Source organism: Castanea sativa, chromosome 2 (genome assembly GCF_040712315.1).
Source record: "Castanea sativa cultivar Marrone di Chiusa Pesio chromosome 2, ASM4071231v1".
Lineage (NCBI taxonomy): Eukaryota > Viridiplantae > Streptophyta > Magnoliopsida > Fagales > Fagaceae > Castanea > Castanea sativa.
Window position 1 is genome coordinate 9580621 of NC_134014.1, and position 19251 is coordinate 9599871.

The 19251-nt window shown below is 32.9% G+C and overlaps 2 protein-coding genes across 2 annotated transcripts; both read left to right on the forward strand.

The window, feature by feature from the left end:
* Nucleotides 1-11160: 11160 nt before the first annotated feature.
* LOC142624118 (xyloglucan 6-xylosyltransferase 2) lies at nt 11161-13005 on the forward strand. Its single transcript, XM_075797628.1, has one exon. The coding sequence runs from the start codon at nt 11443-11445 to the stop codon at nt 12802-12804; it is 1362 nt and encodes a 453-aa protein (XP_075653743.1). The 5' UTR covers nt 11161-11442; the 3' UTR covers nt 12805-13005.
* Nucleotides 13006-17069: 4064 nt separating this feature from the next.
* Nucleotides 17070-19251, forward strand: LOC142624857 (NADH-ubiquinone oxidoreductase chain 1). Its single transcript, XM_075798592.1, is given in 3 exon segments — nt 17070-17087; nt 19010-19093; nt 19096-19251. Coding segments are annotated over 3 exon segments (258 nt in total).

Here is a 19251-nt window from a genome sequence, read left to right on the forward strand (position 1 = left end):
TTATGTTTTCATTGTGTTTTGGTTGGTAAAATATGATATATTTAACTAGACGGATAGTTATATTAGGTTCTAGTTTTGCGAGTGTGGGAAATATAATGGAGATATAAAAAGTGGTTTTAGAGCTTTTATTGAACTATTGTTGTTGTAAATCTTATAGAGGGTTCTATTATTTTATTTTTTTGTATTAATAGCATGGACATTTCCATTTTCATATCATGGTATTTGAAAGTGGATGGAATAGGGGTTTAATCTTAGGATAAAGAACCAACCTCCCCTTGACACCCCCCCCCCCCGGAAAAAAAAAAAGAAAAAAAAAAAGTATATATGAACATTACTCTCAAGACTCTTTTTATTTGGTGGCTGATTTAGGGGGCCCTAGGTTTGGCACTTCTCATAATTAAATTGTGATTGATATAATAAGTTGGTAAATTGATCAACATGGTTTAATAAAAATGGGTTCTTTGTGAGCTAGTTGTTATTCTTGACTGTACGGTACGTTGAAGTTTGATGGTGAGGCAATCAAGTTGGGAAGGCATACCTAACCAAAAAGTTATTTTGGAAAACATAAAGTGTGATTGTTGTGGTATTAGATTTTCACGATGTAGAAGCTTTGGCCCATATATTTAAGAATTATGCCCCTATGATTTATTTTTCTTTGGTGCAAAATTTGATGCAGATTGCAAATTCTCCTTGTTGAATAATTTACTTTGACATAAAAAATTTGAAAGCAATTTTTAAGGGTTAGAAATATAGAGGCAAAGGTGCCTTGTAATTTATTGGAACATAGATGTGTATTAAGTAGAAGTCGAATAACAAGGAAAACATGTGAGAGAGGATGCTTCTCACAAACTCCAATGCTCAGTTATTTTCCTACTGAAACGAAGACAGGAAATAGTTATATATATATAGAGCTTGGTAACGTGACATTTTTCGTGGACTATTTCAAGCATAGAACTTCTTAAGAGAAGAAAATGTTCTGAATTTTGTTAGAGCATGTGATAGAAGCTTATTATTTCTTTTGGCATCCTATTTTTTCATAGGTATATTGGTCTTGAAACTAAATGTTTGGTTATAGACTTATAGTTGTTCTAACTCTTTTCTTTTTTATCGTTCTTGTTTTAATTTCATTGATTTGGATGGTTGCATGGCTAATATGGTCTGGATTTACTGTGTGTGGATGGGTTTCGATGTTTTTTGGGATTTATTCATGAGTTTCCCTAACTTTTGTATGTGTGGGTCAAGGTCAATAGAGTGAGATGGTTATAAGATCTGTGATTGATACACCAAATCTGATAGTGCAAATACCTCATCTAAATGTTTCAAGAAGAAAATTTTTTCTCTTATGCTGACTATAATCTTTTATGTATGTTTTTGGAGGTTGTATTCTGGTAAACAATTAGCTGGAATCTCTTACTTTTTGATTCTTTAGATAGTTTAGGTTCATTTGAGTATGTTTTCATGTTGCCTATAAAGTTATCTTCAGAGGAAATTTCTATAATTAAGATCCACGTAAATTACTATTCTTACTACTATAAAAGGTCATATCCATTTTTAAATGGTAGACCTACTGATAAAAATATTAAAAATGGAGCAAAGAATGGTTTGCATGCTTCAACAAATGCAATAAATTTCTTCACAATGCAGTCAGGTATGATAAATGACTTTTAGAATGTCAATTTTAAAATGACTTTCAAAGGTTTAAATCATAAGAGACACGTCTTCATTTAACTGGTTCCCATTTTTTGCCTTGGTAATATTTTCTTGTCATTCTATTTCATTTATACGCACTTATTGAGTAATCATATTTTGTATGTAGGATGTTCCTCCGGTCCAACAATCTCTAGCTCTCCAAAAATCATCAGTCGTATCCCATCAACCAAACAGCTTATAAGTTTTATTTTAGTGTATGAGGACTTTTTAGTGTACAAAGAATTATCGAAGAACAACTGCATTCTTTGCAAGTGTTGAAAGATATATTTAAACACTTTTGAACTTTGATTATAGTATTAGCTTAATTTGAGCGGTTATTTTATTAAAGGACCATATCTTTTTTTGTTAATCTTATGATGGTGGTTATAGACAACGTTATGTATTTGATAATATATTTCTATGTTTATATAATGTTAGTTTGGAGACATTTGTGGTGTTGTTAATTAATTACATTTGTGGTATTGTCTCAGTAGAACTAAAATTATTACAGGTTCTTTGTAATAGGATAATAGTTTTAAAACCTAGAGGAAAAAAAATTTAACCTATAGTGGTGGGCAAAAAGCGCCGCTAAAGGTCTAAAATTATGTTATAATTAAAGCCCTATAGCGACGTTTATAGCCCGCCACCAAAGCTTCACACATATAGTGACGATCATAACCGCCACTAAAAGGTGCATATGTTCTGTTTTTCATGAAGCCCCATAGCGGCGCTTATCACCCGCCACTAAAGGTTGTCACCTATAGTGGCACACATATCTCACCGGTAAAGGTCAATTGACTCGAATTCTAACCTCATATGGTAGCGGTTTTCTGCCCACCGCAATAAACCAAAACCATCGCTAAATGGTAGATCTATTGTGGCGCTTTTTGTTACCGCCACAATTGATCTATAGCAGCACCACAACAGTGGCGAGAAGAACTGCCACAATAGCACCCACCACTAAAGGTCAAATGTACCTTTAGCGGCACTTTTGGCTCACCGCAATAGTTTGTTTTTCTTGTAGTGCGTATATGACATGGTAGGATAATTTAAAAATGTTGTGACTTTTTGTTGTGTCCTTATATACTTATATGTGTGTGTGTGTGTGTGGGAAGTATCTATTCTACCATTAAAAATATATATACAATATGACTATTAAATAATGTTATAGGCACAAACTATTATACAATATTTTTATAAATTGTTGATGTGACAAATTTTTACTAGTTCTCTTTTAGGCCTACCACGAACATCAATAGTTTGTAAAATAAATTGTGACTTTAGCATTAGAGTTTCCATATCACCATTAATTAAACATGTATTGCTTTCTAACTGCACTTACATAATTTATTAGTAGAATCTTCTCTCTCTCTCTCTCTCTCTCTCTCATATTACATCTATGATATTTGTCATGACAGAAAAAAGATGGTTTTAATTATAAAAACTGGGTTGGAAAGTAATAAATATATAATGATGATGGGAATACTAGTGTGTAATTTTTGCTAGTTTTCAAAAGTTTACTTGGTATACCATCGCGCATTCTTGGTGTGATAATCACTCTACAAGTATAAGTACTTGTGAGGTTTGGGAAATTAGGCTAGGGTTCAAGTCTCTAGAAGGGGGATTCACATACATATACACTTAAATTATGATAGAGTAGAATTTCTATTGTGTATCAAAAAACAAAACAAAACAAAAAAAAATGTGTGGCATCTTTAGAAGAAGTAAATAAGAAGTCAAAGATTTCGGTTATTTATATATTATAGATTATAGATTATTTATAAAGATTTGGCTTGGGTGACTTTAATGCCCTGAACTTGTTAAGATAATGACACATGATCAAAAGCAAAACCCAAACTTTGTCCAATATATATTAAATCCACAATTTATTTAAGTAAACATTTAACAAATGCCCTAAGGGTATAATTTGGAAAATATTTTTTAAAACTTTTTTATGGGAAAATGAAAAAGCGCGCAATTAATTTTTTAACCATTTTTATATTTTCTATGATAGTGGTATCAAATTTTTTTAAAAGATATAGTGGTATCAAATTTTGTTAAGATGATCTATTAACAAATGTCCTAAAAGCACCTGTTAACCAGACCCTTAATTTAATAGTATAATACATTATTTTATGGAATTATTCAATAATTAATCAGTAAACATTACACGTGAAATACAATGACTTTTAGAACCGAAATGATTTACAAATGACTACTATTTCATCTCCCTAATCAAAAAAAAAAAAAAAAATTCGAATGGTTTAATAATATTGTAAGTGATTGTATAAAGTCCATGAATAGCTATTACAGTATTTTTTTTTTTTGTGCATTTTTATATTTGGTGTTCTCGTTTTTCTTATATTGGATGTTGTTCTAACCCTTTATTATTGAGTCATGACATGGAGTTTCTATCATGTGCTTCTTATTGAGGATTTGACCTTGGGACTTCAACCCCCAAACCACTTGAGGGTATCACTCCATTTATTTTTATATTAATATTTTGTGAAAAATGAATTCATTTTCGATAGAACTTTTTTTTTTTAACTTATCTTATTTTCTTATATTTGATAGCAACCTTAGAATGTGTTAGAAAATTGTTTTTTACTTCCCTTATTTAGGTTAGCATGAGATAAAATTGTTTTTCATAAAATTTTAGGCTGCGTTTGTTTCGCCTGAAAATGATTTTAGGAAATTATTTTACACTAGTCTGTGTGTTTGATACCTACAGAAAATTGGGTCAAACGGAAATTATTTTTCCCGTTGACTGTAAAATAAGCCTCTTAACCCGTAAAACCATTTACGTTCTTATTTTACCTTCAAATCTCATTTTACAGACTGAAAACAGAGAAAGAGTGAGAGAGCAACCCAGATCGCAAGAAGAGAGAGTAGAGCGAGTGAGCTAGAAGCACACACAACCCCAGATCGTACCAGTCTCGTCACACCTCAACACCGGCGAGATTTCGCTGCCTGAAGCACCGCCGAGATCGCGCCGCCTGAAGCACCACAAAGATCACACCCTAGCACCAGCGAGATCGTACCCATGACCCACCCATGCCCGATCTCTCTCTTTTTCGATCTACCTCTCCCTTTACCTCAATTGTCGATCACTCTTCCTCCATCTCTCCGTTTGACCGAATTTTTGAGTTTAACGAATGTTTTGTTTTGATTTTTGTTTCTTTTAAGTTTATATATTGAAATTTTCTATTATGAAATTTGTTTGGAAGCTAAGAAAATGGCTAAGAAAATATGAGAAACTAGTAGAAAAATAGTATTTTCAGAATGCAGCCAAACACTTGAAAATATTTTCTTTTCCCAAAAATATTTTCACCTGAAAATATTTTACACTCGGAAAATATTTTACACTGAAACAAACGCAACCTTAGTGGAAAACAACTCTATTTTACACTAAACTAAATAAGAGAAGTCAAAAAATAAGTTTTATCTAACCCATTTTTTCCTTATGCTATTAATCATTAATAAATACAAAAAACTATTTTCACATAAACAGATATCCACAAGACCACCACATTTTGGTGGTTGTCTTTGGTTAATGTGTGTGTGTGTAAAAGAACATGTTTTGATCCTAATTGCGGTTTAAATTAATATGTGCTTCCACAGAGAGGAGGGGGAAATCTTGATATTTTTTTCATGTGGAAAAAGAAAAACCGAGAAAGAATTGGTGTTGTTGATTTGAGTAATAAAGAAGCTTTAATAATTTCTGGATCCTTTTAAAGGCCAGCTTGCAAAAATCATAAGAGAAGCTTCGATTAGAATTTATCAATTGAATTAGGGAAGGTCTTATTAGAAAGTGACTCGTAGAAATGTAGTATGCAATGTGTGCCACGCGGGACTATTTAGACGGTCAAACACTAATTTTGTCCTTATAGTAAACATAAATATTAGGCACCCTTCATCACGGAGAAAGATAGTTGTTAACATCACAAATTCACATAGACAACTAGCAACCCACGTGATTTGAATAAATGCAGTCCATATAAAACTTTAGCACCATGCGCCACACGCCACATGCTCTGGATCCCAATGTAAAATTTTTTATTTTTGGTAAACTAAAATTCAATTAAAAATAAATTGACTTATAAAATATTTGTCAAAAAGCTTGTGACTTAATTAACATATTTTAATTGTCCTCAAAAAAAAATTAACGCATTCTAACGTTTTTAGCATAGGTGCCTAGGATTTAAATCTCTAATTTTAATTAATTATCAAAAAACTTATACAATACCCAAAATAAAAAAGCGAAAGATCAGGTACTCACATAAATTTTTTTTTTTTTTCCAAAAAAAAAGGTACTCACATAATATGGCGATATATTAATACACTACAAAAGTGAGTGAGAGGAAACCAAATTTATTGCTATTAAGCACTTCTACTACAAACTTTTCATCAAACATTATAATGACCTTTCAAAATTTCTAACTTTGTGTTAGTTCTAGGCCATCTTGAAGTACCCAAGGCCATACTAAATTTCTACTTTTTCATTTTTTATAAAGGAGAAATATATCTATAGTTTTATACTACTTTTATTTTGTCTCAATTTTCTTTGGGATAATTACACTTTACCCACCTGTGGTTTGCCTCTAATTTGATGTGCCTACCTGTGATTTAAATTTTGACACTTTACCCACCTAAAGTTACTTCCGTGTAGTCTCTGTTACTCACCTCTATTAAAAAAATGGATAAATAAGTCTTTTTACACCCATTTTATGTCTCTCTCCTCCCAAAACAATAAAAAAAAAAAACAAAAACAAAACAAAAGAAAAACAAGATCAAAATATGGTATTAGTTTCTCACAATTCACAAACATGAAGAACATACACAAATGTGAAGAACATAAACCCAAAAAACTAATACAAGTTAAATCAAGCAATACCATCAAACTACAAACCACATATCTATCAAAATACAACTAAAAACACAAGAGAAACAAGATTAAAAAGTGGTATTGACCTCTAACTCAATTCACACAAATCTTGAACATGAAGCATAGACCCAGAAAAATCAAACTCAAATCAACCTCCACAAATATATATTTGCCTTGTTGTCTCTCTTTCACCACAATGGTTACTAATTTGTTCAAAGAAAAAAAAAATCAATGGCCGACCACTCACACCTGTTCTTCTTCAACAATCTCTTTCCAAACCCCAAACCCAGCTATGGCCGACCACTCACGACACATTTCCGCCGCTCCAACACCACCTCAAATGATGGTTCTCAAGCTCTAACCTCCCTCTCACCGGAATCTCTATTTTAACCCAATCTCAGCCACCACCATCTCTCCACTTCTCTACCCAATCTTTCCGAACCTAACTCTCAAACTCACTCTTCGATCTACCACCTAGAAGGGACATAAGCGGCGCATGGAGCTCCAAACAGTGGTGTGGAGGCCCTGCACCCATGGATACAGACCAAGGATCAGCGACACCATTGTCAGACTTGGAGCCTCAATCTCCGCTATTGTTAAGCTACCCACCATAACATTGGTGGACCTAGAGTCATGATAGCCTCGTCCATGAGTAACCTCGACATCGGAGATTGAGCCCAACGAGAAACCCACCTTAACAGAGCTGAGAACCACTGTGTCGGAGTTACTACAAGCCGCCAAGGCTTTTCCGGCCACTGGATGTCCAAGAACTCTCAACAGGATGGGTGCGAGAAGCTCCAAATCTTGATCGGAGTTGGATATCGGCGATGTACCTACCGTCGTAACCTCGGGTATCGCCGATGTCTCCGTTGACTCCATCGTTGGCTTTGAGCTCTCTCCCACCACACTTACACTCTGACTCACACTCACGCTCAACCCAATAGGAAGATCTCAGAGAGATATTTCAAGTATGCAAAATTTTTGATCTTGTTCTAGGTTTGAAAATTTTTTGATCATGTGTTCTGATTGATCTGTTTGGGCTTTGGCTTTTTACATATTCTGTGTTAGGGTAACGGCTAAAGGAGAGGTGGGTTACAGTAGAGTAACGGTGAAAATCACAGGTGGGTAAAGTGTTAAAATTTAAACCACAGGTAAACACATCAAATTAGAGGCAAACCACAAGTGGGTAAAGTGTAATTATCTCATTTTCTTTTTAAGTCCTTAACTTTTACATACTAATAAAAGCTATAATATGCCTAAAATATGGTACATTAATAATTTGCATTGGCTAAAACACTAACTCACAATGAACATTAATATTTCCTTTAAAACCATTAAAAAAGTATATATATATATATAGACACACACACACATATATATATATATATAAAGAAGGAAACGAAGCAATATTTCACTATGTCGCGGCCATATTAAAATGCCAATCACATGGCTATTGTTTTGTGCTTTTGAGATTATCACTACGCTATTAGCACAATAAACAACAATCAATTGATTCCTAAAGTTGTTAATGATTAATGATCACCCATGCTCCTGTCACGTAACGTTAATTAAAAAATAAATAAATTTAAAGAAAAGTCAAGTCGGCTAGAATTATATGTTAATTTGATTTTTTTTTTCTAAAATAGAAAAAAAAAAAAAAAATTTGACATTTTTTTCCCTCTTTCCGCGTCAAGTTTGACTGAGATCGTTTCTCTTTTGGCCTTTTCAACTCGGTAATCGGTATAGCAATAACAGAACATTTCCTTCGTGAGTTTGTTTTATTCTTCCTTCCAATTGCCCATTTATTAATCTTTACATTAGTAATATGCTTAACTTTTTTGGGGGGTAATCATTTACCTAATTTAAATAGATCTGCTTATGCATTCATGATCACAAAGTCGTACTTCAACAGTTTTTTTATTTAGAAGAAAGTACTTCAACAATTTTTTTTTTTTTTTTTTGAGCTTGAGTACTTCAACAATTAATCAGTATGTAAACGTTACAAAAATTGGTATTCACTGAATCACTAGTATTATTTGAATAAATCACTATTCCTATATTTAAATACCATTCCTGCTTATCTGGCTCTTAGAAAGGAAAAAGAGTCAACCTCGTATTTATATATATATATATATATATATATATATAGAAATTTCTATATATATTTATTAATATAAATAAATAAGCAGAATTTTCTTTGAAGAAAAGTCTCTCTAATCTATTAAATAGCAAGGAGTTCCTTCTCCCCTCTTCTCGTGTGTGTTAAAAATATTTAGTATTCTAAAAAAAAAAGGAAAGAGTTAAATTAATATCCACATATAGCCCTAAAAATATGAACATTTGCATATAGCCTTCTTATGGGAGTTCATAAAAAAATTGAATGAAATGATAATAAAGAAGGAAATTAAGGAATGAAATGAAATTAAATAATTTTGTTTGGATGTTTTAAAATAAATGAATGAAAAATAAGTAATCTTGTTTGGAAGTAACATAGAGGAAAATGAATAAAAAAATTTTATAAAAATATTATCATTAGACCTCTATTTTAAATAAATGACTGAATATATAAGAGTGTTCTGAGAGTTTTAGTAAAAAGTTTATTAAATCCAATTTAATTATCTCAAATTCCTCTCAATTTTTTGGGGAATGAAAATTTTAGATTTTAAGGGAATAGAGAAAAATAAGTATAAATATTCCATTATCTCTAATTAAAATGCTCAAACAAGAAAATAAATATTCTAAAATTAATATTTTCATTCATTTCCATTGTCTTTCCCTCCTCCCAAATTAGATAATAATATTAATATTTTTTGATAATTTGATAGTTTTTTTTTAAGGAATAAGGGTATTCAGACTTCTTTGAGAATCTAACTATTTCCTTGAGTGTATATAGTCCTCTCGTCCCACATACACTAGGTTATTACATAGAAGAATCCCTTTGGAGTGGCCCTAAGAAGTTGGCAAGTGGTTTTAAACCTATGATCTCATAAATATTATGAGAATTTAGGAACTACTAAGTCAACCCTTTGAGATTAGATAATTCAATAGTTACAATGGGAGAGAGTGATTTAAATCTTAGATATACCACCACGCACCCTTAGCATAATGGTTACTCTACAAGTACAAAACTCTTATGAAGTGCAAGGGCAAGGGCCGTGATTCAAGTCTTTAAGAGAGAGTTTAACACACATATACACTTAGATACTATTAGAGTAGAATTTGTATCTTGTACAAAAAAAATTGTAGATGTCTTCAATTTTTTTGAATAGGTAGATTTCTTTATTGAAAAAACCAAAAAGTCTATACTGCTTGAGTTATAAAATTAATGACAACATTCACATATAATTTTAGTCACATTACCTTTTTTTTTTAAAGAAAGTATGATATGACTTACTTAAAAATATATCATTAAATGATGGGTTAAACAAGCATCGATATATATAATTTTAACCAATTATATTACTTATTCCTATATATAAAAAAAAAATATTACTTATTACATGGAAGAATCCTAATGAGTGGCCCTAAGAAGTTGGCAAGATGTTTTGAACCTATGATCTCATAGATATTATTAAACTTTAGATATTACTAAGTCAACCCCTTGGGATTAGATAATTCGATAGTTACAATGGGAGAGAGGGGTTTAAATCTTAGATATGCCACTGCGTACCTTTATCACGATAGTTATCCTACAAGTGCAAAGCTCTTATGAGATGCAGGGGGCAAGAACCGAGATTCAAGTTTCCAAGAAATAGTTTTACACACATATATACTTAGATAAGGTTAGAATATAATCTCGTACCAACAAAACAAAAAAAAAAAATTCTAGATGTCTTCAATTTTTTTTTAATAGGTAAATGTCTTTATTGAAAATACCAAAAAATCTGTACCAATTAAGTTATAAAATGATTGACAACATTCACATATAATTTTAGTCACATTACTTATTTGTTTTTAGAAAGTATAATATGACTTACTTAAAAATATATCATTATATGGTTAGTTAAATGAGCATCAATATATATACTTTTAACCAAGTATATTACTTATTCCTATCCCAAAAAAAAAAAAAAAATGTATTACTTATAGGACTTACTTAAAAATATATCATTATATGGTAGTTTAAATGAGCATCAATATATATAATTTTTAACCAATTATATTAATCATTCCTATCCCAAAAAAAAAAAGCATATTACTTATTCTATATAAAAAAAATCACATTATTTATTAAATGGTTATTTAATTTGAGATAAAAAAAATAGTTATATGATTTATCATGTAATTAACATATATAAATATTTTAGTAGCATGAAAAGAAATCAAATTACTACAAAACTTTGTAAAAACTTAAAATCCAACAAAAAATATCATAATATATTTCACAAACTGTGATAATATTTCTATCTCTATCGTTTCATATAAAAAAATGAGTTGGGAGGAGGGACCCACCCATGAAAAATTACAAATGGATTCCAGTCCATTTGTCCCAACAAGTCAGACCCACACTGAAGGAGAAGGACGTAGCTTTAGACAAACAAATACTATTAATTATTATCAACGTGATTACGTGCAATAAATAAATAAATTGTCGGAAGAAGAACACTCTCGTTCTTTCTTTATTCTCTTTTTCTCTGTGTGGATCTTCCTTCTTCCTTCTTCAGCTACCACCGACTTATCTATCTCGTAATCCCAAAACTACCCTTCTATCTTCTTATTATTTACAATCTTAGCCTCCAGCTAAGCTATCATGGTTTCCAGTTTCAGGCTCCTATAAAAAAGAAAAAAACCCTTTCATTCCAATTCCTTTGTCTTTACCTGAATCGTCCGCCGGTTCAACTCGGCCGAGTCAAAAACAAAAATTAAAAATGCTGGAACGCTTCTTGGGTCCAAGACGAGTCCGCCAGATCCACCGCGCGGCTCGAAACGGCACCGTCACGTTCCTCTGCCTCTTCTTGACGGTCGTCGTCCTACGTGGCACTATCGGAGCCGGTAAATTCGGAACCCCGGAGCAAGACTTCAACGAGCTCCGCGACCACCTCTACTCTCGTGGGCGGCGCGTGGAGCCCCACCGCGTCCTCGAAGAAGCTCAACCCGAGACCGAGTCCGATAACCAGTCCAACAACTACGCCACTTTCGACATCACCAAGATCCTCCGCGACGATGAACCCGAAGAGAAACCCGACCCGAGCAAGCCCTACTCTCTGGGCCCCAAAATCTCCGATTGGGACGAGCAAAGATCCGAGTGGCTGAAAAACAACCCGCAATTCCCCAACTTTATCGGGCCGAATAAACCCCGAGTCTTGCTCGTTACCGGTTCGTCTCCGAAACCTTGCGAAAACCCGGTCGGAGACCACTACCTGTTGAAAGCGATCAAGAACAAGATCGATTACTGTAGGTTGCACGGGATCGAGGTCTTCTACAACATGGCGCTTCTCGACGCTGAGATGGCAGGGTTTTGGGCGAAACTTCCATTGATTCGGAAACTCTTGCTTTCTCATCCTGAAATCGAGTTTCTATGGTGGATGGACAGTGATGCGATGTTTACAGACATGGCTTTTGAGGTTCCATGGGAGAGGTACAAAGATCACAATTTTGTGTTGCACGGCTGGAACGAGATGGTTTACGATCAGAAAAACTGGATCGGGTTGAATACCGGTTCGTTTTTGTTGAGGAATTCACAATGGGCTTTGGATATTCTTGATGCTTGGGCTCCGATGGGTCCGAAAGGAAAGGTCCGAGACGAAGCCGGTAAAATCCTGACCCGAGAATTGAAAGATCGGCCGGTTTTCGAAGCTGATGATCAGTCTGCAATGGTGTATTTGTTGGCGAAAGAAAGAGAAAAATGGGGGAGCAAAGTGTACTTAGAAAGCGCGTATTATCTTCACGGTTATTGGGGGATTTTGGTGGATAGGTATGAGGAGATGATGGAGAATTATCATCCTGGATTGGGTGACCATAGGTGGCCTTTGGTCACTCATTTTGTGGGGTGTAAGCCTTGTGGGAAATTTGGGGATTATCCAGTGGAGAGGTGTTTGAGACAAATGGATAGAGCTTACAATTTTGGGGACAATCAGATTTTGCAAATGTATGGGTTTGAGCACAAGAATTTGGGTAGTAGGAGAGTGAAGAGAGTGAGGAATGAGACAAGCAATCCACTTGAAGTGAAAGATGAACTTGGTTTGCTTCACCCTGCATTCAAGGCTGTTAAGGTATCAACATCTTCTTAATGATGATGATGATGGATGTGTTCTAATTAGCTTCAAGTATTTACTACATTGTTGTTGATACGAGTAAGCTAATGTTGTATGTTAATTTCTGGATATTTATTACTTAATTTTTTTTTTTTTTGAGTAATCTTTTGTGGTTGTAGTGAATTAAAACTCGAAATTGTATTGATTTTTGGAAGATATCACAGTCTTGATTATGTATCTTTGCCTTTGGCTAGTGTTAGTTACTTTTTGTTATTATTAGCATGTTGCAAATGTCCATGAGGATTTTAGTTTTTCCAAGTGTTACTGACGGAGTATTTTGCATTAAGGTATGGTTGGAATGTTGGATATACTTGATCTTATATATAAAATTAAATAGACACTTGGTTGATGAATGATGAAAAGTTTGAGCTTAGTAAGTACTTCTTAGGGTGGGATTGGGGGTTATCAAGCTTACTGTGTATGTACTTGACACAACATGAGGTTGTTCCATGATAATTGTTCTTTAGGCGAAAACACGAATGAGTTTCAATTTGGTGTAGGTGGGATTCAATCCCAAGACCCTTATTTGACAACAAGATATCTTACTAATTGAGCTAACTGAAACTTATGACATAAGATAAAGATGAAAATTTTGTTTTCTAATTTTTGTTTTTCTTTTTGTGGGGGAGAGCTAATTTATTGTGTTTTGGACCTTTGGTATAAAAGGCTTATAATGGAATGAGGGTGCATATATGTTACAAAGATGAAAAAATAATGATACTGAAGACTTTGACTTTTAGATACACATGATGATGATAAATAATTTTAAGGAGTTAGCATTAGCAAAGAATGATGGGTAGTGAGATATGACTTGTGAGCTAACATACCTTTTCCCCCTTTCCCTTGCTTCACTTGGTAAATCTTGAATTGATTTACAGATTATAGAAATATTAATTGATAGTTTTCTGGGTTTATCTAATTCTAGATATGAATTTGCATATGATTTCTGGGTAATGAAAGGCAATTACCAAATCTTAAGATTTGTTCTTTGGGGATTTATCACCTTTCAATTTAATCTAATGGAAGGACAGCCTTCTTGTCATTGTAAGTCATTACACAAAGTTGCAGACAACATTTAAACATCACATTCAAGTTTGGTTAGGGAAATTGCAACATGAACACATCAATGGGGTTCAGCTGTTTTTGTTGTTGCTTTAGAAATCTCATCAGTGCTACAGGGAGTGAATGTGATTAATTATTGAAAGCTCATGGAGCCATATTTTGCCTTATTTTTCTTGTAAAATGTTGATGACTGTCACTGATGGTTAGGTATAGACACAGAAAGTGCAGTCACCACTGAAATCATAATCAGCTTTCTGTTTCTATACTTCCATTTGGAGACTGAGGAAACAGAGGAAACCCGAGTTTGTAGCTGCTTATAAGTTTTGACAGATATGGAGAGTACTTGCATCTCTCCAATGGCTGTAGATAATCACCAAGATAAGTAATCTTGATTGCTTTTGCCTCTTATTCTTTATCTCTTTCTTCATGTTGTTTTTTTTATTTTATCATAACTAGTATGTAACCCACGTAAGCACGGGAATGATGAATTTTAGTTGTGCTGTTGATGCGAGCTTGAGTTATTAAACATATAGGACATAGTTTGACCGGAACATTTGGAGGCACTAAAATAATTTTTCCTTACAATTTTTATAATATTGGTTACACCAATTTTTTTGTTACATTGCTATTACGTATATGATTTTAAAAATCATTGTTCGATATTACATATACAATATCAATTCATAATTATTATCTGTGAAATTCTACTAAACAATTTAATTTGTATGGAAATCTAACAAAAGCAATATTCAATTTTGATTATAATTGAATTTTTTGTAAACTTTAATATATATATATATATTACATAGTCATGGTATATTATATAAATGACTTATAAATTTGAATTGTTTTTAATTATATGATTAGGTTTTTTATGGTCTATTTATATTGAACTATTCTTTTTCTACACTAAATTAAATCATTTTGCACAAAAATTAAAAAAATTAGATTAGATGTGACATGTGGCACAAAATTAAACTCTAATTGAAATTCAATTTTTACATTGAATTAACATACTTAGCACAAAAATTTAAAATTTAGATCAGATGAGACACGCAGCGTAAAATTATTCTATAATTAAATTCTAATTTAAAACTTAATTGAATTTTCTCTCAGTTTTACCTTTTATTATATGTGTGTGTGTGTATATATATATATATATATATATATATATATATATATATATAAATTGCATATAGATAGTTTCTTATAACAATAAAAGTCAATGTCGTATAGCTTAAGAGGCCTGAAACAATTGCCATATGGTTAAGAATTATGGTTTCCTCAGGAGTTGTTTTCTTCACGTCCTTTGTTAAGCTTATACAGACTGTCTATTGTCAATTTACACGCAAGCAGCCGGCTAAATTAACACGATATTGGGAGCATTTTATAATTTTTATTAAACAATGCCCAAATCATATTTTAAGGTGTAAACTAAGGTGGGTCTCTCAAGTAACGAGAATGTGAGAAATGATGTCAAAAGACCCCAAAGGAACCATGAAGTTTGAATTGGCGAAAGGACGGAACAGCAATCAAGCTTTAGTCCCAAATTTGACATCACGATAATGATAACAATTTTTTTTTAATAAGTAATAATGGTAAATTATCGTTAAATAAAATTCCGATAATGATAACAATTTTTTTTAATAAGTAATAATGGTAACAATATCGTTAAATAAAATTCTTTCATGTGGGATGTCTTTGTTTCGATCATGGTAATGGATCACTGAGATCTGGTGTCTGAATACATGTATGTGTTGGCAAAAATGCTGGAACTTGAATTCTTTCATGTGGGATGTCTTTGTTTTGATCATGGCGATGGAACGCTTAGATCTGGTGTCTGAATACATGTGTTGGCAAAAATGCTGGAACTTGTAGGCCATAGAAAGAAGCTCACAAGAAATATTGTATGGGATAGGATTTGAAATTTTGAATGGCCCTCTCTGCATACAAAGTTGAGGTCAAGATTTTCAACAAATTCCTAATACAAATATGATTCCAGCTATCAATTTCACAGCCAAGATCGCTTCCTTAGCAAAAAGCATCTCAAAGGGAGAAATGGATTTTAGCCATGAACTGCAACCAGTTAACACTTTATTATTATTATTATTATTTTTTTTTTTGCTGAATAAAAAGGGGGTCTTCAGTGTGGGCTCATTATCCCACGTCACGTGATGACAATGAGTAACACCACATGTACCACACGAGTCTTGTTGGGCTATCGCTTGAACTGCGCCTCTCTGAATGCAAAACGAAGACTCCTATCATCAAGTCACACCCATATGGATAGTTTACACTTTATTTTAGGAAATGGTTCAGACCATCATGGAATAGCAATCAAATACGAGGTTTTATGCGGAAAGCTAACGCAATTCACTATTCTTGTCCTTTTTGTTTAATTACAATCGTAGTGACAGAGGCAATAGTATTGCCAATTTATGAATTTATCAACAGCTCCATTCGCACAGCAGTTGAACAGTCCAAAACCACAAATGGAGCACGAAAGAAATTTGATATACTGAGATTCTGAACTAAAATAATTTCTGAAGATAATTTTTCACATTTTTTTGTGTTTTGTAGTATTAGGAAAAAGTTGATCAGACAAAAACTATTTCTTAATTTCCTTTATTTAGTTTGACATGAAATAAAATTATTTTCTGCTAAAATATTTTAGAAAAGAATTCTAACTCACATCACGTCAAGTTAAATAAATAAAATTAAAATATAGTTTTCCAACTCATTTTAAAATTACTACTAAATATAAGAAAATTAGCTAATTTTATTAAAAATACCTTATAGAAAATGATTTCCAAAAATTATTAATGTCAAAACAAATATATCTTTTTAGTATATTTGATGACAATCAATTTAATAATTAGTTAAGTAGAATTCAGTGGCGACCACATTATTAACTGTGGAATATTTATAATGAAAAAATGTCAATTATACATTTAAGCCATCAGTCACACATGATCTCTATAGGAGATGATGATGAGCGTAAAAAATGAAGTGATTGGCAAAGTAGATATGCTAGATTAAGAGCATGTCGGCAGTAGCTTCGTGAGATTAGAAGGGTGTGATTTGACAATGTTTTTGTTTTTTTAAATATTTTTTTTTGTTTTTTTGTTTTTGTTTGAGAAGGAATGATTTGACAAAGTTGATGGCATGAAACTGTGACAATGGAAATGAACGTGCAGGTGAGTGGAAGGTTAGTGTGGTACGAGTGAAGGCTAGTGATTTAGTCAAATGCCAATAGATTAAAACTGAACGGCAAAATTGAGAGCATTTCTATCAAAAATTTTAAAAAATTTAGTTTTTAATATCTCAAAAACTTACTTTATTTGTTTTAATATCTCATTTTATAATACACTCAACATTAAAGGTTTTATATTTTTTACCACTTCATTAAATTTTTATTTTTATTTTTATTTTTTTATTCTCAATCTCATCTATCTCTCTGTCTCTCAAGCCGTTTATCTTTCTCTGCAAAACAAAACTCTCTGTTTTTTACTCTGTCGGCTCTGTTCCAACGCAAATCCACAGTCACCATCAGCCAACCCAACCCACAACAAATCCAACCCAGCAAACCCATAGTCACCACCAACCACCATCACCCACCCACCTGCCACCACCGTACACCCCAACCCAAATCAACCCACCACTAGCCACTACCAATACAAAACAACCACCAAATCACAAAAACTAGCCATCAAATAACCAATCACAAAGCAATTACCAAAACCTAGCCATCACAAATCACCAATTACAAAAAAACCATCAAAACCCATCCATTACAAATCACCAAATCACCAATCACAAAACAAAAACCCAGCCACCAAATCACAAAAACAACCACCATCTCAAACACAAAATCAAGGCATCACAAAATTTCACCCACCACCAAACTGTGAGTGTGACCACCGTGACTAGGTGACCCACAGTGACCACCGAAGCACTGTAACTCACACCCATGGGAAACCAGTGGGAGAGTGAGGTTGGAGAGATTAAGAAATAGAAAGAACCAATGAGAAAGAAAGAAAAAAGATAGAGAAGAGAGAAACCGGTGAAAGAGTGAAGAAAATGAGAAAGAAGAGAGAGAAAAGAAAGTCTGGAGAAAGATGACAAATAGAGAATATATATATAAATTTTTTTATTTACAATCTTGCTAAAGTGGGCTACTAGAGATAGTAGTCCACTATAGCTGGATTGCAAAATTAATAGGATTTAAGAGCATTGATGGAGTATGCTTTTTAGCATGCTAAAATTTAGCATTTATACCATTTTGCATTCTTAATGAGAATGCTCTTAGGTAGCTTCAGAGTATTGCTATGAGATCTCGCAAAGTGTGTAGGCTCCATTGTGGGATCCACGCATGGGGTTTACTCATTTTGTGATAGCTCGGAGCAGTGTTCCGAAACTACCTAAGTTTTTCTCATAATTAAATTAGAGAATAGGTTAGTGAAGGTTAAAATGATTGGTTACTTTATTTGGTGAGAAAAATATAAGTACACACAACATTTGATTACTAATTTCACACATGTTGTTAAGGTGGTTGTTTTGTAATTAGTGTGCTATAAAATGATGATAGTGATGGACCTAGATAAAAATGATGTAGTCACCAATTATATTATGTCAACTTAAGAAGTTGTTAAAATTGTTCTCTCAATATAATTACTCATTTGTTGGAAGTAGTTACGCTAGTGATCAGAGTTAAGATAGCCAAATAAATAAATAAAATCCCATATAACAACAATAAAAATAAGCTTAAATAACAACAAAAATAACCTCAACAACAATAATATTAGGCCAAACAACAACAAATGAACAAAGTATTCAACAAAATCCCATTAAAAAAAAAAAACTCCTAACCATTCAAATTTGTAACCGTTCAACACATTCTATAAAAATAATTCATAATTTCAAATTTCTTATAAAAACAACACTAGAGAGATGTTGTGGTAGTGAATTGGTGGCGTCAGTAGCTCTGCCCTCTTCTACTTTGCAATCGTAGCAGCCCTGCTCTCTCTCTCTCTCTCTCTCTCTCTCTCTCTCTCTCTCTCTCTCTCTCTCTCTCTCTCTCTCTCTCTCTCTCTCTCTCTCTCTCTCTCTCTCTCTCTCTCCAATTAGTGCTAATTTCTCCCTTTTTAGAATGGCTCCAGTGGCTACATTTATGTTAAGTCTGGTCGCTCGGGCCGTTGTACCTTTTTTTTTTATTATGGTATGGTATTGTCAGATCCGAACATAGGTCTACAATATTTGTTCACTTTCTCCATTTTTCTGTTCTCTATCATCATTTCAAACTTCCTCTCACTTTATTACTTTCATCTCAGAATTTTTTGTTCCCACTTTATCTCTCATTAG